Below are 26,957 nucleotides of genomic sequence, written 5' to 3'. Positions count from 1 at the left end.
AAATCTTAAAAAAGCTCTAGCTTCAAATCCTAAAATAACATCTAACTGTCCCCCTGTTTACCATGGGGCCCTAGAGTAAGTTTTTTTTTTTCTTCCATCTTACACTGATAAATGCTTTTTTTCCCACTCCGTCTTTTTAGGCCTGTGGTTCCACTTCACCAACATTGATTATTTTCCAAACTGCCACGTTGCTCTCTGTGTGTTTTAGGAAAAGCTTGCTTACACAGAGGACTGCCTGTCTGAACCTTGAACAGACAAGGACCACTCTGTTAGATGTCATTATGATACACGGAGACCAGAAGGGGGGGAACCTGCACTCTCTCACGCTATGTATGACTCGGTAACTCTTTAACAATAGCTGTGCCCAACAGATTATTACTTTTATTTGGAGTTTGGGCATATGGGTGAGTGTCACACCCCTTACAGCTGAACCTTACAGTTCACACCAAAACCAAAGAAGAAGAAGAAAAATCAGCGAAGGCTGGCCTGTGGGCGGAGAGTATGATAATACCCTTCAGAGGAAGTGAGCGCAGTGTAGTGGAATGTAGCTGCCATTAGTGGGAGTTGAGCTGAAGCTGCCCAACTGCTAGCCCTCTAAGTTGTGTTTGAGCAAGAGACACCGAAAAGAGTGATGAAAACATGCCTCACTTCACGGTCGTACCAGTGAAAGATCAAGTTCAGGCTAGCTACGACAGCTTAGAGGGGATTAACTGGGTTGATTACAGGGATACTGGACAGGACTACCCTGATCATCAAGATACTGTCAGCTCTGATGGTAAGTCTAATAACTTTTACGCAATTCTCAACTTTTGAACAAAGGGACTTTTTAAGTTCTATAGTTCAAAGAAGTGTGTCCCTAAAGTGATAATTCATTAGCTGGACACGATATTTGTTGAGATTTGTTTCCTCCCGAGAGAGCCTTCTGAACAGCTGGTTGAATGGTTACCATGGCAATTCTCCATTGCCAGAAAGCAGTATTCCTGCAGTCTGTTTTTGATATTAGGGTCAAATTAGAGAAACATTTATCACATTGGAGCTGCTTTTTCCCTCCATCAGCAAGTCTTTTAACATAAACTCAGGGACAGATGAGTAACAAAGGGAAACAATGAAAGGGGTGAGGACTGTGGTGGGAAGAAACAAAGGGGATGGTGGTGTGTGAGTGGGGCCTGTACTCCGGCAACAAGAAAGGCCTCAAGTGCTTCCTCGCACAAAAGATGGAGCTCTTTTTGTACCAGAGGAGTATTTTCTTTCATAGATCAGCTGCTAAACAAAACACAAGCAGATTCCTCCCTCCCCACTTTTCAGTCCAAGCCGTTTTCTGCACTGGATCATGATAGAAAGAGTGGAACCATACTCTGAAAGAAAAGACAGGGAGAAGCTCTGAGTTTGTAGCCTTTGGGTAGGATTATGTGAGAGCATTGCCAGTTTGCATTGCCAGTTTGCATTGCCAGTTACGAGCAGGAACTTATTTGTTTTAAATAAAAGAGACACATGGGGTGTGGCCTTCAAAGGGGCACCCTGCCTTTACTAAAAGCCCAGAAGGCTGCACAAACCACAAGCAGCACTGTACATTTCTTACTATGTGACTGTGTTAGTTTATTTATTCTAGTGCAGCCACTGTTTAGTTTTTTTTAAAAATATGTTCGGCTGTGTTTGTCCAAAAATGTGGGAGTGCATGTGTGAGTAAAACATTTTCCATGATGCAGATGAGATTACACATGCTTCAGTGAGCCAAAGTCTCCAGTTGACTGATATTTGAAGCAAAACAATAAGAAATCTCAGCACATGTTGATGCAGCTCCTGGCTCGTATACTTCTGGAATATATGGAAGCCACCCATTAGAGTTGAAAAAATGGCACAAGTTGTCTTGAAATAACTCTGAAGTTTTTTTGTATTTCCCACAAGGCTTTTGCTGTTTAACCTTGTCTTCCTGCTGTCATAATTCTCTCTAACCCACAAAAGAAGCTTCCTGAAGTGCGAAAAAAAAGCAACAACCATTAAAAATTTCAGAAGGCAGCATGGATGACTATGCCAAACATGATGAGAAGGAGGAGAAGGATGTGAAACTACTAAATGATTAGAACAGCAAAATGTCCTATTGTTTTTCAGTTAATCAGATGTAGAAATTAAACTCTCTTTAGCTACTCAAGTTGACTGAGGTTTTATAGCATTGCTTTTCTTTAACATGTATGTTTTTAAAGCATCATACCATACTTAAGTATTTATGAAAATGATAATCAAAAGAAATGTGTTTTAGTAATTAAGATTGGAATATGTATAATATGAAGTAATTCTAGCTACATACATATTAATTTCTTCTCCATATTATCTTTCCATTAATCCATATTTAGACAGAAGAAAAAACTGGAAAGTAGTCTGTGGTAAACAGTTTAAGAAATGGGTGCATGATCTGGATGATTTCATCCTGGGAGTGGTGTGCCTGGCAGTGTTACATGCTGTATATGTCTGCTACAGTATGACGAATGCAGCACGGAGGAAGTGACACAGTGCGAAGTCTGTTTAAGGCTCTGAATTCAGCTCTGTTCAGCTTACAGGACAAACTGTGCAGTCATTATGTTGCTGTAGTTGAGACCCTGAAATAACAGAATTCTTCTGCTGTGGGTTTACATTCTATGATTCTTTGCCCACTGAGCTTTAAAATATTGCTTTAGGTCATTGTAGTTTGTGTAAGTTTGTTTACGTACACCTCTCTTAAGGCCCAGTCACAGTATTGTAATCAAGCTAAAGTCTGGACTTTGACTGGGGCATTGCAACACCTAAATGCTTTTGTTTTTTCCAACAATTCTGTTGTCAATATGCTGATGTGCTTGAGATAATTGTCCTGCTGCATGATCTAATATGGACCAAAGCGCTAGACAAATACAGGCCATTTACCAAGCATTAGTCACTGGAAAGGTAGACTGTCCAAAGGAAAGTCGTTTTATTCAGTTGAAGAAGAGCACCAAAACTGCTAACATGTACTTTTTTTGTTTTTGGAAACTATTCCAAACAAGTCTTTCAGTTCAGTCTTTTTTTGATTGCACTGCCTTGAACATTGGCATTTAGCCTGTAGCCTCTGAGATGTAGTCCCTGGATTGTTGGGGAATTGAGCAGTCCATGGTTTGAACTTTGAGTGAGTTTAATAGGATGTCCACTCCTGGGAAGATTGTGGCATTGTTAAGCCACACCTGAATGCTACAGGTCAGCATACTGTCAAAATGTTGCCTTTTAAAGAGGTGCTCATGCTTGCTAATGATCATTTAATTAAGAGCACCTGGCTGCTACTTACTCTCTATTTATGTCTGTCCTGTCTATGGAATCATGAAGGGTGTTAATTTTTCATAGAGAAATTGCAAAGAATTCTCTGAAAGGTTTTCTTTTTCAGGTGACTATAGGTGGCACTCTGATATAAAAGATAAACATACTTGGATGGAGTGGAAATATAGAGCTAGTGACAGAGTTAAAACACAATGACACACACACACACACACACACACACACACACACACACACACACACACACACACACACACACACACACACACACACCTTTCCAAGCAACATGTCTGAGTTCAAGTACTTGTAATACATTTTGTCACTGGTGACATAGACGGTCATACCCTGATTAATGGATAATTACATGCAATGCAGCTATCTTGCCATCGTCAGCCATCTTTGTTCTATCTGCTGGTTTGCATGAAAGTGACAACAGTGCTAGCTTGAACCCCCACCTCCGAATGTTCCACCTTCCTAGCTTATGCTGAGGATCTCATACTTCAGTACAGCTGTACTTCAGTACTGTTCAGATTAAAAACAAAAACAAAACCTTCTGTACTTGTTGTCCAAGTACTGAAGGTACTAAGAAATATATATTTAGTATTTTGATCTTTTACCCCATTGCAGCATACTTTTTAGCATTCTAGGGAGATTGTGCGACCTTTCACACTAAACAAGCATTCACAAGTATTCACTCTACTTACAGAAAACACAACTTTAAACCACTTCGTAAAGACACAGCAGATGTTTTCCCTTTGCTCACTACATTTTACAGTTAATTTGTTTATCAAATACTTCAGACACACTGGCATGCCCATTTATTTTATTGGTGTGTTTTTGGAAATCCATTGTATGATAAACCTTTTACGACCCCCTGAGGTAATCAGACTGAGCAACCACCCTTTTCTCATCATTAGCACACATCAGAGTTAATATGTTTGGCTGTAAGTCTCAGCAGGTTAACATTCCTCTGCTCTGGTCAGATTGTACTCGCCATGAAATACTGTCATTACAACAAACCTTGCTGTAATAGCATTGCTTTGCTTACATGATTTCTTGCCAAAGGCTAAGACAATGAGGAAAGTGGAATTTCCGACACCGTGCAGTAGGGTCCTTGATACCAGAGGCTCAGTGATGTGCAAAAGGCTGGCCTGTGTCATTTGATTGCATAGAAGAACTACTGTTGCATAGATAAAAATGGTCTAGATCTAGTTAATAACTACCTACAATGGGCACATTTGGACCAGAACTGGTTGGCTGAGTTACCATAGCTTTCAAACTCTCAGGGGAGCTTGCATTGCTTATTTTGGAAAATGATGGTAGCAAGACACTATAACAAGAAGAAAGCTGACTAAAAATGTTCTGCTGAAAAGTCTTGTGTCCTTGAGTTTATGGTTGATATTACTTTGAGTTTAAGCATTTATGTAGACCATGTAGACCTGTTGTTTTGCTCTTGTATTGCCTCTAATGAAGTAATGATTAACACATTCACAAGTAAAAGGTTGCTAGTTTGATTCCAGCTGGAGATACAAATGCCCTTTGGGGTTGTCAGGGAATCTGTAAAACTCTGCCAATTCAAACATGTGAATCTAACCGCTATGGGGACCTCTTGTGGCAAGTGAGCAGCCGAAAGTGACTTCTTGCACCAGTGTGGAAGACTTGTGCAGTACACATGCCATACGTGCCATCATGTGTAGTGAGAGAGCATACTGAGTGCACAACATAGAACAAGTTTACCTTTTAACTATTTGTATTGCTGCCACGCAGCATTTGTATCCTCTTTGCACAACCCTGTAGAATAGACACATCAATATTTGCTTTGTATAAATTTGTTATATAAAAGCAAACACACTCACACACGCACATACACACAGAGGGGGAAAGAGTGAGCTGTTTGCAGATGGTGTATTCAGTTGTCATTAGTACAATATCATTGCCAACTTACTTCATGGACTAAGCTAGGACTTAAGTCTCTCGCCCAGTGTTAAGTCTTAAATATTTATTAAAGAGGAAGTTTAGCAAAGAGGCTTTTTCAAATCCTAAGAAGCTAATAGACCACAATATTGTTTTCCATGTCTAATCAGCTTTACAAAGTAGATAAACGTTGCTAGACACACACACACTCACTCACTCACTCACTCACTCTTAGCCTTTCGCCCTGTATTTTAACTTGTCAATGTAAAACTAACCCTGAGGAATATTAGTAATGCCATACTCATGTTTATTATTATTTATTTTGTTTTTATTTAATGGAATAAGTTCATTTTATATATTACTATCACTATATCATAGTAATAGTGTTAGTAAAAATAATAATAATAAAAATATCATAATAACACTGATGGATTTTAATATTTTGTGAGATATCTCAAACATGTTTTGTGAGATTTGATGAGTGTATAACATCATAAATAAACTTGAACTTTGGTTTTGTTTAGAACTTTGAAATGCTAATACACAACAGACAGATTTTATTGCATGTTGTGTTTGACATGAGCTAAATTGTTAAAGTGGAAGTAGCCAGATAGTTTCTGTTGTTTTGGAAATCTCTACATGGATATCACCATTGTCAGTCATATAACATAGTATGATTTTCAAATGAATACAATTATACGTTAGTCAAATGCTTCTAACTGGATGTTCTTAACATGCAAAACGCACCTTATGCTGACTTTTTCAAACATTAGAGCCACCATCACTTTCAGTCGCCACAATTTTCATACAAACTGTCATCGCTGAAATAATGAGTTAAAGTACTTAAGATTGTTTAAAACAATTTTGCAATGGGATCATATTAGCTGTGAAGCTTCTAGCTAGTAGTATACTAATATTATACCGTACCAATGAGATGCACTACATCTATCTTGGAACTCAGCCTTCATTGTTGTCTGAACTACAGATGTCTAAAATTTTTGGAGTGGTTGTAACAGTGTTGTACCGACTGCCCCGTGATGGCTTTTCTATAGTGGAACTCAGAACGTCAAAACTGTATCAGCTTTGCTATCACTGCTGGTAAATAGATTTGTTGTTGTTTTTTATCTATTTACACATTTTTTCGTAGATAGATAGATAAATAGATAGTTGACTTTTATATATTTTTACTTCTATAAACTGTGTTATTCCCACAGTGAAGTTTGAAATCTTCTAGCTGTAGCTGTGAGCTGTTTTGCAGGGAGCACAGATGACAAGTTAGCACATGCAGTAAAGCCTCTGCTGCTCTGTGCTCACAGCAGGACTACAGTTTGCCTTCATAACAGGCCAGTTAATCTTTAATCTTTTAGATTAGACATTTAATGTGAGGTTATTAACAAGAAACCCCTTCTGTCTCCTTGGCTCATTGTTAAAGTCAGATTTATGTTGCCTGCCCAAAAAGGAAAGAGTTGCACGCTTAACTATTTGATGTTTTAGCTCTTTGGTTATTATGCAGAGCATTCAGCATGGCCGAGTCACAGTTCTTGCCAGGAAGCAACTGAACATCTCATGGCAAACCAAACATCAAGACAACACTAGATGGCAGTATTGAGATAGTTTTTTTTTTTTCCTCTTATTGCCCCCTAGTCATCCTTGCATTCCAGCTATAGATAGGGGTTTCACGTGAATTTGGCCTTAAACTTTCAAAGATCAAGGTTTCTTTTGTAAAGAGAAATGTCAAGTTTCATATTATATCTTGTTACTGAGAATTTGCAATGGATGGTTTTCAATAACAGGTTTTTGCATGTATGCTTATCTTTTATATTGTGTTGCTTTTTGCTGCAGCCTGGGAGCACCGAAATGTGATTTTGCATACAGATATATCCAGAATGATCATGAGCACATTTTAGAAATGCAGAAAATATAAGACTGCTCTTTAAGGTGATACCGTGAATCCAACCCAGCCTTTATATTCCTGTGAGAAGGCTTGTGTCTTACATATGTGTGTAAGTGGTGTGTATGAGTCAGTAAATTATCCCTGTTTTCTCCACTCCCCACCTCTTACCCCTCCTCACTGTACGCCATGTGTTAGATTAGGCCCCTGAATGAGTATTCACCCTGGGTGACCGAGTGTCCTGGATAGCAGAACATAGCATACGCTGCTGCACACTGCACAAACAGTGCATAAGTGCATAAGTATGCTCGCTGATAGCGCTGTTAGCAGCAGTGGGACGCAGAACACAGGTGAGTAAGGACCAGCATGGAAGTTCAGCCAACTCACTTGCTGGTATTTTCTGCACAGTTGAGAATACTTTTCTATTTCATGTCCACTTGGTACATTGGCTGGGTTTTTGCTGCAGGATTCATTTGGGTTTTAAGATGCCGCTGTTAAAGTTTACATGCTCCAATAATCCAAGGTTAGGTAATTTCTAGGTAATGAGATGTGTTTATGCCTATGAGTGTGAATGTGTGTGTGTGATAAAGTTAGCAGAGCTGCTTTGCGTGCAGTAATTGCCCCAGGCGCTGTGCTTGTCTCTGTTTGATTCTCTTCCTCAAACGCAAACATTAATGAGAGTGAAACTAATTATAATCCTATTTATCACCTGGTCTTGTGCTGCTTTTGGCCTTTCATTGCAATTTTGCTGAATGAATTGTCTTTCTAAAGATTACTGCTTCGTGAACGCTGTTAAGATGTTTCAATTAAAATTAGCAGTGACAGTTAAATGCGAAGAAGAATTGCTATGGAATAAAAAAATTGAATTACTATTTGTTTCTTTTTGTTTTCATTTTTTGCTCCTGTACAAACAATAGTGTTGATAATGTTTTTCCTCTGTAATAATGTCACATATTTTATATAGTTCAGATAATTATTAATTAAAAAAAATCCATCAGGTGTTCTTTCTTTGAAGTGTTGATGTCTGTTTTGGTGTAAATCCATCGATGACTTTTTATGGGATTTGAGACTCACTGAGCCATTGTCTTTTGTCCATTTTACATATAGCTTTCATTTATTTTTTGTTAAAGAAGTGCTCGACTTTACCATCACAAGATGCTGTAATGATGCTACAATATTGTTTCAGCCTTTACAAACATTTTGGGAACCATACCTCATATTAGTGAATCAGTCATTAGCTTTGCTTATGTAAATGAGAATAATGTTTGCCATATTTACTGTCCAGAAAAACATTTGGTAGGCCTAAACTAAACTGCTGGTTTTCCACATCTTTGTTTTCATTATGTTTTTTTATTTACTTTTCTATCCCTTTTCTCTAACAGGACATGGCAACCATAAAGAAGACAGTCCGTTCCTTAACAGTTCTGATGCTGCTAGCAAGAAGAATGACTTCTATGACAGGAACCTGGCATTGTTTGAGGTTTATTATTTTTACTGTGCAGAATTTCTATCAGATTATAGATTAAAATCAATCTGCTGAGATTAACTTCATGTCCTGTCTTCTTTCAGGAAGAGCTGGACATCCGGCCGAAGGTTTCCTCTCTGCTCAGTCGCTTGGTCAACTACACCAACATCACCCAGGGCGCCAAAGAGCATGAAGAGGAGGAGAGTGCTGAGGCGTCACGTAGGAAGACCCCCAAGGTCAGTTGTCGGGGCAGAGCAAGGGAACACTGTGCTTCACTGTTTTAAAAATCCGTACACTCTGTCTTTTGAGGTTTGGAAACATTATACTCCTCTGGTGGTTCTCTCCCTGCCACTTTGTCCATGTTATTAAGGCTTGCTGATTGATTGCTAATGCCTTTCTACACTCTGCATTTAGACTGTGGCTGTGTAAGACCTGGATACATGCAACGAGCTGATAACATGATTGAATGACCTTTAAAAAGTACATCAATCAATACTAATGATCAATACACTTGTTTCCTGAAATGTCATGCTCAATACTCTCTCTCTCTCTCTCTCTCTCTCTCTCTCCCCCCCCCCCCCCCCCCCCACCTCTCAGTCTCCCAACATGGGCACTCTGATGGGAGTCTACTTACCGTGTCTCCAGAACATCTTTGGTGTTATTCTCTTTCTCCGACTGACATGGATTGTCGGGATGGCTGGCATCGTACAGTCCCTCTTGATTGTCCTTATGTGCTGTTCATGTGTTAGTATGCACAAGCACACTATACCCAGATATACACACAAAATAAAACCTGCTTAGTTCTCCGACCAGTGTGGGACATTAGCCAATGTTTTGTTGCTAAACCAGTCAATCAAATTCAAATGTTGGATTACGTAAAACTGCAGCAATTATTCAAAACTAAACAGTTTTTTTCTGCTCACCATGCCCCCACTGTCTTGTCTCAACAAATACTGTGCATGTTCTAAGTTACATATTCTGATCCTTGTAGGACTAGATGAATACCAAGACTTTTCCTTAGCTATCAGTTAGATCTGCAGATGTTAACATTATACACAAGAAAGAGAAGTTGCCGTGGTGTCTGCATATGTTTATTTTCTTTTCTCTTTTGTTTTTTAGACTATGCTGACAGCCATATCTATGAGTGCCATTGCTACTAATGGAGTTGTTCCAGGTAACACTTAGAACGTCTTTATTCTCTTCAGTTCAGTGTAAAGGTTTCTTTAATTTTATTCTATATTATTTTTTATCCGTTTTAAATATGTGTAGATTATTTTGCCAGTTAATTAAAATTGCACATTGGCATTTGCTATATAATCTGCTGGGTGCTCGAAAAAGAAAATGAGAGAAATTTCCAGTGAAGTTTTGTGTTGATGTCTTTTGTGTATAGCTGGGGGAGCTTACTTCATGATCTCACGCTCACTTGGTCCTGAATTTGGAGGAGCTGTGGGGCTGTGTTTCTACTTGGGCACTACCTTTGCTTCTGCCATGTACATACTGGGGGCCATCGAAATCTTCTTGGTCAGTTTGCCAAAATGATATTCTCCTGTTGCATTCAAGCTCACATTTGTATAGTAAAATATAGTTCTAGATATGGTTTATTAGTTGCATACTATGGGTTTTATACTGTATAGGGTTTATATCCTGCTATGATTTTTAATGTATTTGTTTTCCTTTCTAGAAATATCTGGTTCCCCAGGCAGCCATCTTTCATGACACGGAGCCCCATAGGAGTGACAGTGCCATGCTGAACAACATGAGAGTTTATGGCTCTTTATGCCTCAGCCTGATGGCTGTGGTCGTTTTTGTAGGAGTCAAATATGTCAACAAGTTGGCCTCTCTTTTTCTGGCCTGTGTGATTATCTCAATTGTCGCGATTTATGCTGGGGCAATCAAATCTGTGACTCATCCACCCGAATTCCCGTAAGTCATAGTAAAATAAACATGTCTTAACAAAACATGGTGAGAAATATGTTTTTTTTTTTTATGTTTTTTTTTTCTAAAATAGAAAAACTAGTTAAATGCCTAAACAGGCTTATTGAAGTCAATTTGAGGTAATCATTCCTAAAAAAAAAGAAATGGTGACCAAATTAGTATGAGTTTAATAGATGGTTATACTAATGCAGCTGATATGTTTTATGTTATACTGATGTGTAACGTTGATATTTTCATCTTTTGTCCATGTTCTTGTTGTAGGATCTGCATGTTGGGCAACAGGACTTTGGTCAGAGATCGCTTCGACGTCTGTGCTAAAACTATAATAAAGGGCAACATCACAGCGCCCAGTCAGCTGTGGGATAAGTTTTGCCTACCAGGGAACATGAGCAGTGCTCATTGTGATGACTACTTTATCCAGAACAATGTGACAGAGATACAGGGCATCCCTGGACTTGGCAGTGGAATTATTAGAGGTAAAAACTGACAAGGTATTAGTATTTGGTATTCTGCATTTTAAGAGTAGGCTGCCCTTGAGGTGGCATGAAGCATACAAGTTAGTAGAAAACAAGCTGCCCTAGTGTTTTCTTAATGTAATCTCATGTAGTCTTACGTTACAAAGAGATAAATGTGATATCAGGAAGTTTTCTTTTCAATGGCAGTGAGGCGTTGAAGTTCATGAAAGTCCAATTTTAAGTTCTGTCTAAACATCAAATCTATCTTTTTTTTCATCCTATAGACAACATGTGGGGAAACTACCTAGAGAAAGGAGAGCTCTTGGAGAAGGCGGGGCTACAGTCTGTGAATGCCCATGGGGCTCTGGAGAACTTTGGCATGTATGTCTCAGCAGATATTGCTACATCATTCACACTTCTGGTGGGGATCTTCTTTCCATCTGCCACAGGTAGGACAGTATGATAAAGCTGACAATCTAACTTTAAGAATAAGATATACAGCTTTTATGACACTAACGTCAGCCTACTGGAAAGGTAGAAACCCATTTTTAAACATTACATTCGTCAAACATGACATGGTTGTGACAATAGCTTGAGTGTGCGATTATATGAATGTTCTTTAGAGTTTAAAGCATTAATATGCATTTAGTAATTTTATGCTACCTTTCATGTTCTCATTTCTAAAGTAACACATGAACAGTCAAATTGTGTGGAGATGGCACAATGCTCCCTACAGACAGTAGGGGGCATTGTTTAACAGTTTTAAAATTTGTGTTGTTTTTATCTGTGGTCCATTCCTATTGCAGGTATCATGGCAGGCTCCAACAGATCTGGTGATCTCAAAGATGCTCAGAAGTCTATCCCTGTGGGAACTATCTTAGCCATTACCACCACTTCACTTGTTTGTATCCTCACTTCTGGCGAATACAAACTCACAATGTTTATTTTTGCAATTTAAAGTTGACTGAAAAGCAGGTATGCAATGCACATTGGTTTTACTTCGAGATCCTTAACTTATGGTAATCAGATTTTAGTTCTGTGGTCCTGTTTGGCTCATGCATTGAAGGAGTAGTCCTTAGGGACAAGTAAGTTTATTTTTGCAATTATAATGACTTTACTATTACAACACTTACTGTAAATGGTAAGGTTTCACAATTGGAAATAAATAAATATACATATAGTAGTTAGATATTTATTCAATCAGCTTGTACTTGCAGGTTTGGGGATGCAGTTAAAAAAAATTTGGTGGTGGGAACTCTTGCCTGGCCATCTCCATGGGTCATTGTTATTGGCTCCTTCTTCTCTACTGTTGGAGCAGGCCTGCAGTCTCTCACAGGAGCTCCACGACTTCTACAAGCCATTGCAAAGGACAACATCATTCCCTTCCTGAGGGTAGGACAGCACAGCTTTGATGTGGTTCAACAGCTATTTCTGTAGGGGAAAAACATTAAAGCAACTCTGCAAAACAGAAGTAGCCTCTGTACATATACAGTATAATAAGAAAATAGGTTAATCCAATTTTCATTTTTTTCCTTCTTTTGGGGTTTTTGTTTTGTTTTCCCCCTGAAATATTTGAATAATTGCGGTAACTTCCCAATACTTATTTGCATCAGGTAATATCTTATTTACAGGATTGTTTGAATATAAAACAGTATGAAGCACGAAGACATTTGCATTGCTTTATGCGAACTATTTGAATTTTATTTATTTTTTTTTAGGTGTTTGGTCATGGTAAGACAAATGGGGAGCCTACGTGGGCACTGCTGCTGACTGGGCTTATCGCTGAGCTGGGGATCCTTATTGCCTCTCTGGACATGGTGGCTCCTATCCTTTCCATGTAAGCTCACATATATGATATTATGTATTGTAAAATATTGAGCATATATTCCACAAACAGGCCTTTCTCTTTCATCAGAGCCATCAAATATATATTTTGTCTTTTTGTTAAAATCTTTTATCACTTTACTTATCTCAGGCATCAAATTTCCTCTCTGTGGTGCTCTACTATATTATCTACTTTACATGTTTTATTTTGTGCCCTTTTAACAGGTTCTTCTTGATGTGCTATCTCTTTGTGAACTTAGCCTGTGCAGTGCAAACTCTTTTACGCACACCAAACTGGAGGCCAAGGTTCAAATATTACCACTGGTAAGTAAATGTGTTGTATATTTATGTTTTATGATGAATTTTACTAGTTTTGCACCCTTTATAGTTTTATTGGTGACACATGAGAACCAGTGGCACCTACGTTATCATGCAAAAAATAATTTCAGCTTTTATGTATCGTACTAACAGGGCTCTGTCATTCCTGGGCATGAGTATGTGCCTTGCTCTGATGTTCATCTCCTCCTGGTACTATGCCATTGTGGCCATGGGCATTGCTGGGATGATCTATAAGTACATTGAGTACCAGGGGTACGTCTGGAATTCACTTTACACTGTTTTGATGTTCCTATCCTGCAACTATAAATTTTCATGTGGTTTGTTGTGGTGGTTGTTTTTCCATGTGACCTTTGCATACAAGTAGTAAATATCATTTGACAACTAATTATTTCATCTGTCTTGCATTACTATGACTTTTTTCCTCTCTTAAACAAAAACAGAGCAGAGAAGGAGTGGGGAGATGGCATAAGAGGACTCTCTCTTAGCGCTGCACGCTATGCCCTACTAAGACTAGAGGCTGGACCACCACACACAAAGAACTGGAGGTATAGCTACACTTCAACACCAGCGTTGACTGTTTCTCTTTAGATACTAACATTTGGATCCCATTTTCGAGGAACATGCTGCATGCTGGGACATAAAAGTTTCCACATGTGTGTTTATGATAAGAATGTACACACAATAAACAAAGCAGCATCCAACATCCTGCAATCTACTGACCACAAGCAAATAGCTGACATTGGTACTGGTTCCTTGTAACAGCACAACATATTCATTGAGTATTATGTTTAAAGTAGCACAACCAATGTTATAGAAGTTTTGGTCAGATTTTTTTTTTTTTTCCCCCTTGTTTTTAGTTGATAGCGTGACTGCTTGGGAGTTTCAGTAAGTTAGCTTGCCACACTGATATTGCCACACTAAGTCTGAACTTCCTGTCACAATGAAAGAGAAAAAAAAAAGTCACTATCTGCAGAAAACAATTCAATCAAGGCAATAGTTAGATTAAATGTAAAGATGATAGCCTAATAAGCAAAATCAAAAACATCTAGGTAACTGGGCAAACTTTTGGTATTCACGTAATACTTTGAATAATTCTGGTCAATGTGGAAATCAGTCCTAAGACTTCAGTATTTCAATAGGACCTAATTCATACTGAAACAAATATGATATGGGTCTAAATAACTGGAACACTGGTGTTTCAGTAGTTAAACAACAATCCTACAGTTTGTAATTAATAAGCACAAAGTCACAGCCCACTCTTTCATCATTCCTTGTTTATGGTGAGTCATAGTTCATTGTCATGAGCGTATTCGTGATGTCCTTATTTTGGTCAGAGTTGCAGCACTGAATTAGAATTTCTCCATTTGCTATTTACTACTTTGTACATTGCAAATGGAGAGGATGCATTCTCATATAATCTATGACTTTCCGCATTGCAGACCTCAACTGTTGGTGCTGTTGAAACTAGATGAGGACCTCCATGTAAAATATCCCCGACTGCTCACCTTTGCCTCGCAGCTGAAAGCAGGAAAAGGCTTGACCATTGTGGGCTCTGTTATCCACGGTAACTTCCTGGACAGCTATGGAGAAATGCAGGCAGCTGAGCAGGTAGACGCGTGAAAGGGATGCATGGAGCACTCTATTGTTTTCTATTATACTGTGCTGCTGAGAAAGCGGCTGATTGTTACAAATGAACACCCTTTGTAATTTGAAAAACACAATGAAGCATAGAAATGCTTCAGCGTGAATTGTGAAATTTATGTCACATTTCTTCAGCGGTGATTGCTTTATCATTATTTTTTAATGCCTTTGTGATGTTATTCAAAGGGTATGGCAGCAAAGTGCTTGTTGTTAGCGGTCTAACGACCAATGAGCCATTTCAGACAAAATAAGGGGCAGTGCTGTAAGATTTTTCCTAATGTGATATGACTGGTATGACTCCCCCAGAGAATATAACAACAGAACCAGGTTTTCTGTTGGCTATGTTGCAAGAAAATACTGAAACCGCTCATCTTCTGTTCACTAAATGCTGAGGTTATTCATATATTTTTCATTAGGATGGATACTGTGGATACTGAGCAGGGAGGCAAACACATGCATTTAATTTATCTGATGAATAGCTTCATTATCATCCTCTGTCATCTGTGATTCCATTTCTATAACTAATTATCTATTTTCTTCAGTGATTATTATGTAGGTCTACTATGTGTAGTTTACCAATGTAAAACTTTTTTTAAATTTTTTTTTATAAAGAACTACTATTCAGTCTTTCCACATATTTCTTCCCCTCCCAGGCTATCAAGAATATGATGGAAATTGAGCGGGTCAAAGGCTTCTGCCAGGTTGTGGTTGCATCTAAGGTACGGGAGGGCATTGTCCATTTGATCCAGTCATGTGGTCTGGGTGGTATGAAGCACAACACTGTCGTAATGGGATGGCCATATGGCTGGAGACAGAGTGAGGACCCTCGAGCCTGGAAGACTTTTATAAGTAAGAATCTTAAGAAAATGAAAACTCACAAATTCAGCGGGGTCCCCAGTGATGGCTGCTTACCCAGATTATGTTTTAGACAATCTACAAACCTCTATAATAAAGCTAGTCTAACTTGTAAATATACCTTGTGGATGCTTAACCATGGGTTTCAGTTGGATTGATATATCTAGTCAGCCACTCATTTGTTTGCATTATCTGTATCCAGTATACTTTTTACACTATGTGATTTGTGTAAATATCTTAGCCTGCACATTTTCATCCAAACCCAGACACGGTTCGCTGCACGACAGCTGCACAGCTGGCCCTGATGGTGCCCAAAAATGTGTCCTTCTATCCAAGCAACCATGAACGTTTCACAGATGGCAACATTGATGTGTGGTGGATTGTCCATGATGGGGGGATGTTAATGCTGCTGCCTTTCTTGCTTAAACAGCATAAGGTGAGATGAAAGTATTACATATATGTGAGGGTTTTTTTTTTTTTTTAATTCATGTTAATTCTGAGCTTAAATGTTTCACTTTTCATCAAAAACACGATTTAATAATAATCTGCTTAAATAACTCCTTTTCTTTAACCCGCCTTTGTTAAGTTTGACTTTATATGCTGTTCTAGGAATTGTCTTTAAAACTGAGGTTTCTTTTTTAATCATTTATTTATTGCACAGTATATTATCGTTGTGATATCTCAAGACTTTATTTGTAATTTAGGTCTGGAGGAAGTGCAAGATGCGCATCTTTACTGTAGCCCAGATGGATGACAATAGCATCCAGATGAAGAAAGATCTGGCCACTTTTCTTTATCAGCTGAGAATAGAAGCTGAGGTGGAAGTGGTGGAGATGGTGAGTCCCACTTATACAACTAATTTTGAAAAAAAAGAAAAGGAATTCTTATGCTTTGGATTAAAAAAAAAAATGTTAGTGACTTGGTCATTTAACAAAAAATCTCAAACCAGTCGTGTATGACGTCAGGTTAAACTGAAAACATCTAGTTCGTTGCTTACTATAAGGCTCCACCAACCTGTACGTGAAGAAAAATGAAAAGCTGGAACAAACTAGTGCTTAACTTAATATTTCAGATAACAGAACACCATGAATGAATTCGTTTGCACCTCCAAAATCCCTATGTTTCATTTACTATAACCATTAACATTACTCCCCCGCTCCCCAAATGTCATTCCAGCATGATAGTGACATTTCAGCATACACCTATGAACGAACATTAATGATGGAGCAGAGGTCCCAAATGCTGAGGCAAATGAGGCTTTCCAGTGCAGAAAGACAGCGAGAGGTAGGGTTGTTTTGAACCTTGTTAAACTCCGGAAAGTTATATTTGTGAAATATATGCATTTTTCGAGTTTAAGCTTAATAGAGTGACAAAATAAAACCTCATTTGACTCCTATGGAATCCCAAGGCTCAGCTTGTTAAAGACAGACACTCCTTGGTGCGTATGGGGAGTCTGTACTCAGATGAAGAAGAGGAGATTGTGGAAGCTCCTCCAGAGAAGCTTCAGATGACATGGACTCGAGAGAAGTGTGAGGCTGAGAGGAGGAACAAAAACAATGCACCTGAGAACTTTAGAGAGCTCATAAGCCTCAAACCGTGAGTCCGACTAAGTCAGATTAAGCTTCAGCTTCTTCTGGAATGATTAAACCATTTTACTTTTAACCACTAAAAGCACACACGTTGAAAATTTATCTATTACTTCTCTGTGTGTCTGAGTGAAAACCTTTTAGAGGCACAAATCAAACTATCTCCATTGCTACATTCCAGGGATCAGTCCAATGTGCGGAGAATGCATACAGCTGTGAAGCTGAACGAAGTAATAGTAAACAGATCCCATGATGCTCGATTAGTACTGCTCAACATGCCAGGACCACCCCGAAACACAGACGGAGATGAGAACTGTATCCTTTGCCACTGAAATTAAAAATGCTGTTTTGGGTTGTAGTGTGTATACAGAATGTATAGGTTTTTGTCTAATTGGTATAGTTTCTTTAACGGTACCTCAGACATGGAGTTTCTGGAGGTGCTGACTGAAGGTTTGGAAAGGGTGCTTCTGGTGAGAGGTGGAGGGCGGGAAGTTATTACTATCTACTCATGACTAAATAAGAGCTGCTATACGAGGGCACTGACCTCATCAGAATAAATTCCACCTCTGTTCAAAAGGTGGCAACCAATTTGCCTGCAGACAATTATGCGTAGATGCATAAATTTGATATTTTTTTTATGGACTTTTGATTATAAAAAGAGGTTCATTCTATTCTTGTAGAATATTGGGACACTTTTGAATACATATCATCCTGTTTGTTCATTCTTTTATAAATGAAAGCTGTCATTTATGCTCTTTTATTTCAAAACTTGTCAGAAACAAACTTTTGGGAATTTGTTCTTATTTTTTTAAGGTACTGATTCTGTACCTCTTGTACATGATATTATAGCTATATTTGGCAATTTGATAGGCAGGATTGTACCAAGTATTACACATTTTGTTAGAACAGTATTAATAGGATGCCAGATTATTATTCTGAAACAATTCTCTGATTATTTTAGGGAAACACAAATATTTATTTATTTATTTTCTAAACATTTCCCCGATGAGAATAAAGAAAATGTTACTGTGGGTATCGAACAAAGCGATGGATATTTTGTGTGTTGTACAGGTGGCTTACAATCTAGATTGTAAATCTGGATGATGGACATTATAATGCAAGAGGAAAGAGTAAGAATTTGTATTTTTTTAAGATATGAGTCAAAGTGTTCATGAACATGACCTTTAAACTGTTGCATGTATACTGATAAGCTTACATGTTTATAAAAAAAGATGCTTTAATTTAAAGTTGGAATCCTTATGGTTTAATTTTATTTTATTTTTTAAATCTACTCATTATTTACAGTTGACCTTTTCTTTAACTGCCACTCTAAATCCATTCTATAAAACAATGGCTATCTGTATCAAATCTATACCTATTAGTGTGGAAGTCTTCTTTTTTTGCACTGAATTGTAATTTTCAGACCACACACACACACACACACACACACACACACACTATTTTGTAGCTTCTAGTAGTTTATATTACCACAGGCATCACTAATTCAACTAAGACTGAAACTCTACAAGGATTACATCTTTAAATTAATCTAATCTAGAATCTGAATATGTTTTTAGACTTTGTTTTGTGTATGTTTTACCTGAGAAACTGAAGATAATCAGTATTTTAGATCAGGGTATATTTTTTTGTGTTGACTAAATAGTTTTTTTTTAAAGGCAAGGGTGTGTCTTATGGAAAGTATGACAAGTGTGCAACTATTAAACACTCAATGTCAGAACAGCATTCCTGGTTCAAATTTATTTACGCTATTTAACCCATTGTTAATTGCAGCAAATTAAATATGTATTTTTTTGTTTTTATTTCTCTTTTTTTTGGTTACTGTATTTCTGGCACAGTCCACTACTTCAATAGGAACTTTAATAGAGTCGTATTTTATTTCATTCATAACTGTAGGTTTTGAAGAAGCAATAAAACTACCAAGTCAAATCCTATGATTACACGAAGATCAACATCACCACCTCAAGTGAGCACACCAAAGCAGATATTTATCAAATTTATTGACATTGGGTTGTGAGCAACAAGGCTACATGAATGACGTAAAACCATAATATTGTCTTATGCTATGAGAGTAAATAGAACAAATATTTGCTTTGAAACTGATATTCTGTACAACTTTGTTAAAGTGCTTGAAGCATTATAAACTTAAGTAGACAACCTCAGCTTCTAAGCTGTTTCCTAGTCAATCCTAGATACAAAGTATAATCTCTAAAGTTATATTTATCAAGTTTATCATTCTATTATATTTTGTAATCTTCTATGGACATCATGAAAAAAATGTTCTGCCAACTAAATAACAAAATAAATAGTGAATTAAAAAAAAAAAAAAAGATAAAACCAAGAGGTCTCTTTCAGACATCTTCTGAATTTTTAATTAATCGATTAACGTATGTACAGGAGTTTGCATTTTAATTATAGCAAAAATGAGGTTAGACATTAAAGTCATTAAATTCCTCCTAATCTCCACTGATGTGCAGCACTGTGACACTCCTTTCTATACAACTTCAAAAGAATGATACGGCTGAACTGAGATTGTTAATATTCATTCAATCAAAAATATTCTGGAAAGCACCAGAACTGTGGCAAGGATTAACAGACCAGGTAATCCACCTTCTGCTCCAGAGGACTGATCTGAGGGCAGGCTTCTTGGGTCTGGACGTCTAAGGACTAGCCTGCATGGGTTGTGTGCCTCTTCAAATGGAATCTGGACCTCACTTGGTAGATTTGAACTCAACTGATCACGGACCTTGGTGAAAATAAAGGAAGGAAATAAGAGTATGCCAACATATAAAATACTTAAACTCATGAATCTTTCACCATCTATTCTCGTTATATAAATGTATTCTCTCGCTCACCCTCTCAACCTGTTCAAACACACGCAAGAAGTTACGTCGAAGGACACCAGCCAGCTCATTCTCAGTCCAGTTTCTTCTCAGCAGTTCCTGGATTAGGGCTGGGTATTTTGAGACATCCTCTAACCCATGAGGGAAGCTTTTAACCAAAATGAAAACAAAATTACTCTCAAATTATTGTTTTTAGGCGAACCATTGTAGAAACAGACCCCTCATTCTGAAAATTATGGTGTTGCTAAATACATTTAGTTTCATACCTTTGACACGTGGAATTACAAAAGTAAACACAGAAACATGATTTGTTTTATTCTCAGTTCTAATAAGATTTTGGGCTGAAGAATTCTGCAAGAAGAGCCTTGGCATCGACTCTCCAAGTCAATGGGTCAGGAAGAATTTTAACCTTTATTAAATTCCTTTATTTAAAGTTTGCTGTAACAGGCTGGAACAAAAGCTCCAAAAGGCAATGAAGAAATTTGGTCACTGTTAAAGACATGGGGTATGATTCATGGCATTTTTATATTAATTGCAGTATTCAATAATGAGCTTTGTTTTCTTTTTTCTTTTGTTTCATCACAAAACTACCTGATACTGATTGTTTAAGACAATTCCGTTTAAGAGGACTTTGCGCACTTTGCACCCAGCAGCACAACAGAGTCACTGCATCCTCTCACTGTAGGGGTTAAAAGTTCTGATTCTGATTTTCCTTAAATTTGTCACCCCTCTGTATGCATAGCAATAACCTAATATCCACCATCTTGCAGAAAATCTACCGCAGCATAGCAGCCTCCATTTATGCCTATTAGAGGTATAAAGTTATTGATTTTTAACCCACTTCAGTCTGTTGACAACTGGACAGCTAAATTGCTGATATGACAAGCAAACAAAAACCACACAATTGATTTGGCTCAACAACGGCCTTTGAAATAATCTGTCTGGAGAGTGCCTCAGACAAGCGTGTTGCCTATTAGTATTAGCTTTGTTTTGTCTCAAAAGCTTTTCATTCATCATGACTATAGAGTATATAGAAGATTTAAGGTAACTTGCATGGATTTTCTGTTTGCAACATTTACCACAACAATTACAAACAAACAGTTACCTCTTTAGCTAATAATTTGTGTTATCTGGTTATTGCAAATTGATTTCTTACCTTGTAGCACCTTCATAATCCCCTCCAATTCCTATTGATTCAGCTCCAATCAATTTCTTAATGTAATCAAAATGGTCTGTAAAAATAGTGGAATAATGTATAAACTGAGATATAAGAAATACAAACACATCCATTCCAGATGGACAGCTCACCAGCCACATGAGAGATGTTAGCCTCATCTATGCAGGAAACAAATGTGTTGTGGAGATTCACCATGATCAACCCTTGGTTCTTTTTCTGAAACAAAAACACACAGGGCCATTACCAGGCGTGGAGAAAAGGGTTAAATGCCAACAAACAGACTAAAATAATCTATGCATGTGTACACTCTACAGAAAAGTTATTGTTTAATCATTTCATTTGCATATAGTGTAAATTATTATGTCTGGCATATCGAGATGCCACTCAGATCCCAAAAAGAAAAACAATAAGACTAGAAGTCAAGAGGGTTTTAGAACTGTTTTATCTAGTTCTTCCTGTTCAAATGATGATTTACTGAGCTTATGTGTATGAGTAATCACACAGGAAAAAAAAAACACGTGGAAATATCAAATTCGTGGCTATGATAAAATGTAAGTATTGATACTATTTATTTTTCAACTTGATTAATAAATAGAAGAAAAGAATATTCTCAGTTTAAAAATAAAGAGCCTGAAATTACCCCGACACTGTTGACAGTAGGCTTACACACAGCTTGAATTCTTGATCATCAGCCTGTCATTAACCACTATAAGCATTTTTTTTTTTTTAAAGTAGAGGGAGGAAAATGACTATCATTGTTAGGGTAAACAATCTGATATTCTCATTAATAGGTCCTCACTATAGTACTTTTATTTCATCCTGTGAGATCACGTTCTGGTGCCTGTCTGTGTATGCAAGTAAAGGGGAAATGGCAAGAGCTAAAGATGGCTGAGGAAATCATGGAGAACACAGAACGACATAAAGACAGAAGAAATGCATTAAGTTAATTGTGCAAATAAAGCCTTAGGATTGAAATCAATAACTCTTAGTGGGTGAAAACTGAATAATTTCTAATGGTGGAAATCTGTTCATAAATGTTTTATGCTGTTGATACACAAAAAGCCTAACCATTACAAAAATTGTCAGACAGTTTTTCTTCTTTAGATATACACATAAAGAGACACAATTAAAATGAGCCAGTCATCGATGTGACTGATCAGACAGTTGTTTAATCAAGCGGTTAAGAAGGCAAGCAATTACTTTTAAGGTTGTATTTCTCACCAGTTCAAGTAGCAGATTGTCAGGAACATTGCGGCTGTGGTTACATATGGAGTAGGAAGAGGAATGGCTAAAAATAACCGGAGCCTTAGAGTGACTCAGAACAGCAAAGGATGTGTTCCACGAGGTGTGGGAGAGGTCCACTATCATTCCGAGTCTGTTCATCTCCTCGACTACGACCTCAAAAACACAATTAAGAACATTTTGGTGGCATCAGGAAGGAAGTCATTTATTCAGAGGAGAGGATGTTGTTACATGTAAACTATTAGAAAACACTCATGCAGATAACAATCAAGAGTGTCCCTGCACTTTGCTGTTGAGACGGAGATCTGAATGGGAAAGGAGTAATAAAGATGTTTTCTATGTTTAAATAAGCTGCCTATAATATATTACCATATTCCAGTAATACACAAGGAGTTATTAAATGAGAAAAGTCCAGTTTGGGTTAACAGAGATTCTCTTTCCACAGCTTCCTATCAGGAGAAGATTTAGTATGCACAGTATTCCCAAATTCTAATAGTAATGAGGTTCATTTTATTCAGAAGGTTCTCAAGTTGCAATAACTATACAATCTCTATTAATGCAAACATAACAACAACAATAATGCATAGTAGTTTTATAATAGTTATAATAGTTACTTAGTTAATACAGTTTTATGTCAACAACTGAATTTCTCTTATTTCTTCAATACAGTATGGAAGGACTGATATGTTTTATGCTTTCTGAAAAAGGGTCAGGCAAAACTGGCATGCACGCTGACATACTACTCTGTGGAATGTGAGATAATGAAATACAGCTGTGGCTAATGTTACTGAAACTCAGAATTACCTTCCCAAAGGATGTCAGGCTGTTATTCTCCCTCTTATATACAGGGTAAAAAGTTGAGGATGATTCAGCCCTGCATAGAAACAATATATGTATTTTAATGTCACAAGTGCTGCAAATTATTCTTCTCCTGTTTGTAATTACTTAAAATTACTTTGGGTATCTGAAGGGAACTGCTTCAGATACCCACAGCTATAGTCAATGTGAGATATCTGAGAGAGGACATATATAGGTTAATTTGCATAAAAGAAAAGGATGTCGAGGTGAAAATGTAAATATGTTTCACCTTTCTATCTTTCCTATTCTATAAACAAATACTTCTTAGATTAAATGTAGCTCAGTAGTTCCTGCTTTAAAGTTGCTATGTAGCAATAGACCATTACAGAGCCAATGCTACGTATTTGATAAAATAGAAATTCTATTCAAAACCCAATTTATTGCTTAAATGATCATTTAAGAAAAGATCGAGATATGACTTTTTAAATACAAAGTACTAGATATACTGTAAAATATATGCTGTATAAAGTCTTTTCCTATTACCAGGGTGTATTACAAGAATGCGTGAGACCCATGGAGCGGACTCCAAGCTGGTAAAACATCCGCAGGGCAGGAAGGCTGCTGTCAATAGAGTGGCCTCCTTCGATACTTATTAAACAGGCTATCTTACCCTTGTCCTTAGAATCTTTTAGCTCTGCAATGACAGGCCCACATACAAAGCACATAAACACATAATTGGACATCATTACCTTCAGTTAGCAGTTCTACTTTTCATCTGGTTACAGAAATGCAAGCTAACGTAACCATCATATTTTAGAAAAACAAACAAACAAACAAGATACATTTCAAAACAGTAATCTAGTAACCTAAAAACATTAAGGAAATGACCTCTAGTTTCAAAATTTCTTGAGAAAGTAGTTAGTAGGAAATTCTTATCTGATTTATTCCAATCTGGCTTTAGAAAAACATCACATTACAGAAATCACTTTATGACATTTTAATGAGTGTGGACCCTGGAAATTTTACAGTTCATATTACCTCATCCTTCTCTTCAACAGACTCAGAAATGAGCTTGGGTTAGGTGGAACTGCACCCAAATAGTTCTAATCCAATCAAACAGAGTATTTAGAATCACTGTGGTTAATTTTAGCTCATCGAGTTTCTCCCACGACTCAGTCCAAGGGCCTATTTTGTTTAGTTTACATTTGTTACCACTTGGCTATGTAATTTGTAATTATACACAAGCATCTGACCATTGTTATGTCAATGGCTGCCAGTTAGAATGAGTCATTTAATCCTGGAGAACACAAAAATCTAGACTTCATTCATTCCTATTTTACTGGCATTAAGGATGGGATAAAATTAAAGTTCTTGTTCTTCTTATTGGTCCTGATGATTATTCTTATAGTCGCCCTGCTGACCTTGAACAATGACTCACTGACCTAAAATCATCTGCTGGAGGTTTAGGGGAGTATTTCTGATCAACAACTTAATTTCAAACAGCATATCAAAAGTCCAGACTAGTCTTGTGTTGTGAAATATTTGTTGCATAACTCAGACCAGTACTTATGAATAATATAACGGCATACCTTATATCTGCACCCTCATTTCCCCCTGATTAGATTACTGCAACTCACTGTTTACATGCCTAAAAGTTTGGAGGAGTGAACCATCTATAAAACACAGCAGCAGTACTACTCACCAACACTTGGTGAGATGAACATGCCATTCCAGTCCTTGCAGATTTACACTAGCTTCACTACAGAGTTCAATTTAAGATTTCCACTGATTACTTTTAAATCACTTCACAGTGAAGCTGCACTTTCTATTTTAGAAGTCCTAACGTCTAATAGATCAGAGAATCGATTACTTCTACATGTTCCACAGTCCAAGCTTAAAACCAAGGGGTTTTCATGCATTTTGAATAGTTTTTAAACCAATGTTTTGTGTAAATACTGCGAAACACCTTATAACTTTGGTTTAGAAATGTGCCATAGAAATATAGTTAATTATTATTATTAAGAAAGTATACAATACCCTGGACAGATGTGACCAGTTCAAACTCCTGGTACTCAGTGCACATACGTCTCACCACATCTATTTGTTCCAGAGTAAGCCTCACAGCATCCTTCTGCTGAGCACCACACAGTACGTAGACAGCAAACATCTGATACAACATATCACAGAACATTAGACACATTTTACTAACCAATAAATCTCAGATGTAGATGGATTTTTTTCCAGATTGCGCTGTGAACACTTGTGAAATTGCAATACCTGTGTCTGCACATGCCCTGCTTTGAAACGGGATATGTCTGTGGATACTTTGGAGAGGTTACGGAGGTCAACTTGGCTTAGGTAGTTGTTGTGACGAATCCTCAACTGGAGAGCGAGGTCATTGTGACTGACAGAGAGATGGGATAGTGGGTGATACAAAATTGAGGGACATTTTAATTTATGATAATTTATGTATCTTGTATGTATGAAGCACACTTTACCCATCAATCAGTGGATATGTGGACATCAATTCATCTACGTCAGAGCATCCACATATTTTGGCACACAGAGAGAAAACCACCAGAGCTTCGATAAACTGCATCCAGAAGCTGTGTGAAGCATGTTTTTCACTTTTCCAAGAAGGCATATCTGAACACAGAACACGCATCAACGCGTTACAGTTATCTGATAAGGCAAAGAAGAATAACATGTGAATGATCAACACGTGCACACAAAGAATATTTTGGATCTGTAATTTATTTTGAAAGGATCACAGCGCAGCTTGGATTGTTACAGAAATATTATAGCGGCACTTTTAAATATCGTCGCAATAAACCTCCTGCTTTTTATCGAATGTATGAGTTCTGGAATACATTAAACTGCAACTCCGATAAATATAATAAGTATTTTGGGATCGTCTGTTTTTTTTTTAAATTGAAACTTAAGTCCACATTAAAATAGCATATAAAAACAACGTACCATTTAAGCGTGCTTGAAAGTGGAATAATGAAAAAGGTAATTGCTCGGGATAATTAGTGCATGCTCATAATGAACCATTTGTAACTATAGACAGCGCGGAACAGCAAAATTTAAACAATATACTTACCAGCCAGGTCGCTGAAAAATGAGCCGTATGGCCACTTTGTTTAGCAACTGTGCACACACTGTACCAACTTTCCAGCTCTCCGCCCCACACAAACGTAGAGCAAACCTTTACAAAACTGGAGAGCTGCCTGTGTGGTGCATTCATGTACTATCGGAAAATTGCTAATTCATATAAATTATTTATCGCTTGATGTTTTAGAAGAACTGCATTTTGCAGGACCGGGTTCTACAAGGACCTTAATCATGCTTTTCTTCGTTCTGTCGCTTCTCTTTTGACTTATAGCAGCTTCCAAATTTGGTAGTGGTAAAGCCTGCTATCAACGGGTAAGCAAAACAAACAAATAAATGAAGATGTGAGGGAAAAACTACAAAAACTGTATTTCACATTTTTTACGTATTCTATACTGTTGTATCTGTAGGTTCCATAACTAGTATGTGGCGTTTTAAGTATACATTTATTTGCTAAACTGCGTCGCCTTATTTGGAAATACAAATTGACGACTGCGAATTGAAAGCATGATAAAACCTGAACATTTGAAGTTGCCATCTGCTGGCCAGATAGTAAATCACATTGTTAATGACCCATGTGTTTGATT

At 37.4% G+C, this 26,957-nt stretch overlaps 2 protein-coding genes across 3 annotated transcripts; one reads left to right on the top strand and one right to left on the bottom strand.

Annotated features, from left to right (window-relative positions):
- The first annotated feature begins 320 nt into the window (after positions 1-320).
- Positions 321-18,816, top strand: slc12a4 (solute carrier family 12 member 4). Its single transcript, XM_026173401.1, has 24 exons — positions 321-775; positions 8,464-8,561; positions 8,651-8,782; positions 9,144-9,290; positions 9,666-9,720; positions 9,937-10,067; positions 10,228-10,469; positions 10,743-10,957; positions 11,221-11,385; positions 11,743-11,841; positions 11,964-12,021; positions 12,154-12,328; positions 12,655-12,773; positions 12,986-13,084; positions 13,232-13,351; positions 13,540-13,644; positions 14,539-14,707; positions 15,394-15,589; positions 15,862-16,031; positions 16,300-16,431; positions 16,772-16,879; positions 17,004-17,191; positions 17,363-17,496; positions 17,602-18,816. Exons 1-24 carry the CDS (start codon positions 640-642, stop codon positions 17,691-17,693), a joined length of 3,285 nt encoding a protein of 1,094 aa, XP_026029186.1. The 5' UTR covers positions 321-639; the 3' UTR covers positions 17,694-18,816.
- A 366-nt stretch (positions 18,817-19,182) lies between these two features.
- dpep2 (dipeptidase 2) lies at positions 19,183-26,442 on the bottom strand. Of its 2 annotated transcripts, none has more exons than XM_026173414.1 (11): positions 26,363-26,442; positions 25,758-25,941; positions 25,537-25,663; positions 25,297-25,426; positions 23,803-23,953; positions 23,266-23,335; positions 22,441-22,617; positions 21,351-21,435; positions 21,199-21,274; positions 20,055-20,190; positions 19,183-19,945 (listed from the first exon to the last, which is right to left on the bottom strand). In XM_026173414.1, exons 2-11 carry the CDS (start codon positions 25,922-25,924, stop codon positions 19,742-19,744), a joined length of 1,323 nt encoding a protein of 440 aa, XP_026029199.1. In that variant the 5' UTR covers positions 25,925-25,941; positions 26,363-26,442; the 3' UTR covers positions 19,183-19,741. The 2 variants fall into 2 exon arrangements, with proteins under 2 accessions (XP_026029199.1, XP_026029209.1); XM_026173424.1 differs by having other exon boundaries at positions 25,758-25,905.
- Between the last annotated feature and the right edge of the window lie 515 nt (positions 26,443-26,957).

Source organism: Astatotilapia calliptera, chromosome 1, assembly GCF_900246225.1.
Source record: "Astatotilapia calliptera chromosome 1, fAstCal1.2, whole genome shotgun sequence".
Classification (NCBI taxonomy): Eukaryota; Metazoa; Chordata; class Actinopteri; order Cichliformes; family Cichlidae; genus Astatotilapia; species Astatotilapia calliptera.
The sequence above is the reverse complement of the archived record's forward strand: the minus strand, read 5'-3'. Positions and strand labels throughout refer to the sequence as shown.

Bases quoted from the DNA above. Each gene is read 5' to 3' on its own strand.
- slc12a4 (XM_026173401.1), top strand. From the start codon at position 640: ATGCCTCACTTCACGGTCGTACCAGTGAAAGATCAAGTTCAGGCTAGC. The intron at 8,562-8,650 runs GTTTATTATTTT...GTCTTCTTTCAG, and splicing joins GGAACCTGGCATTGTTTGAG to GAAGAGCTGGACATCCGGCC. The intron at 9,291-9,665 runs GTTAGTATGCAC...TTTGTTTTTTAG, and splicing joins TCCTTATGTGCTGTTCATGT to ACTATGCTGACAGCCATATC.
- dpep2 (XM_026173414.1), bottom strand. From the start codon at position 25,924: ATGCGTGTTCTGTGTTCAGATATGCCTTCTTGGAAAAGTGAAAAACAT. The intron at 23,954-25,296 runs GTATTGTATACT...CTGTCATTGCAG, and splicing joins ACTGGTCACATCTGTCCAGG to AGCTAAAAGATTCTAAGGAC. The intron at 20,191-21,198 runs GTAAGAAATCAA...TTTGGTTAAAAG, and splicing joins GATTATGAAGGTGCTACAAG to CTTCCCTCATGGGTTAGAGG.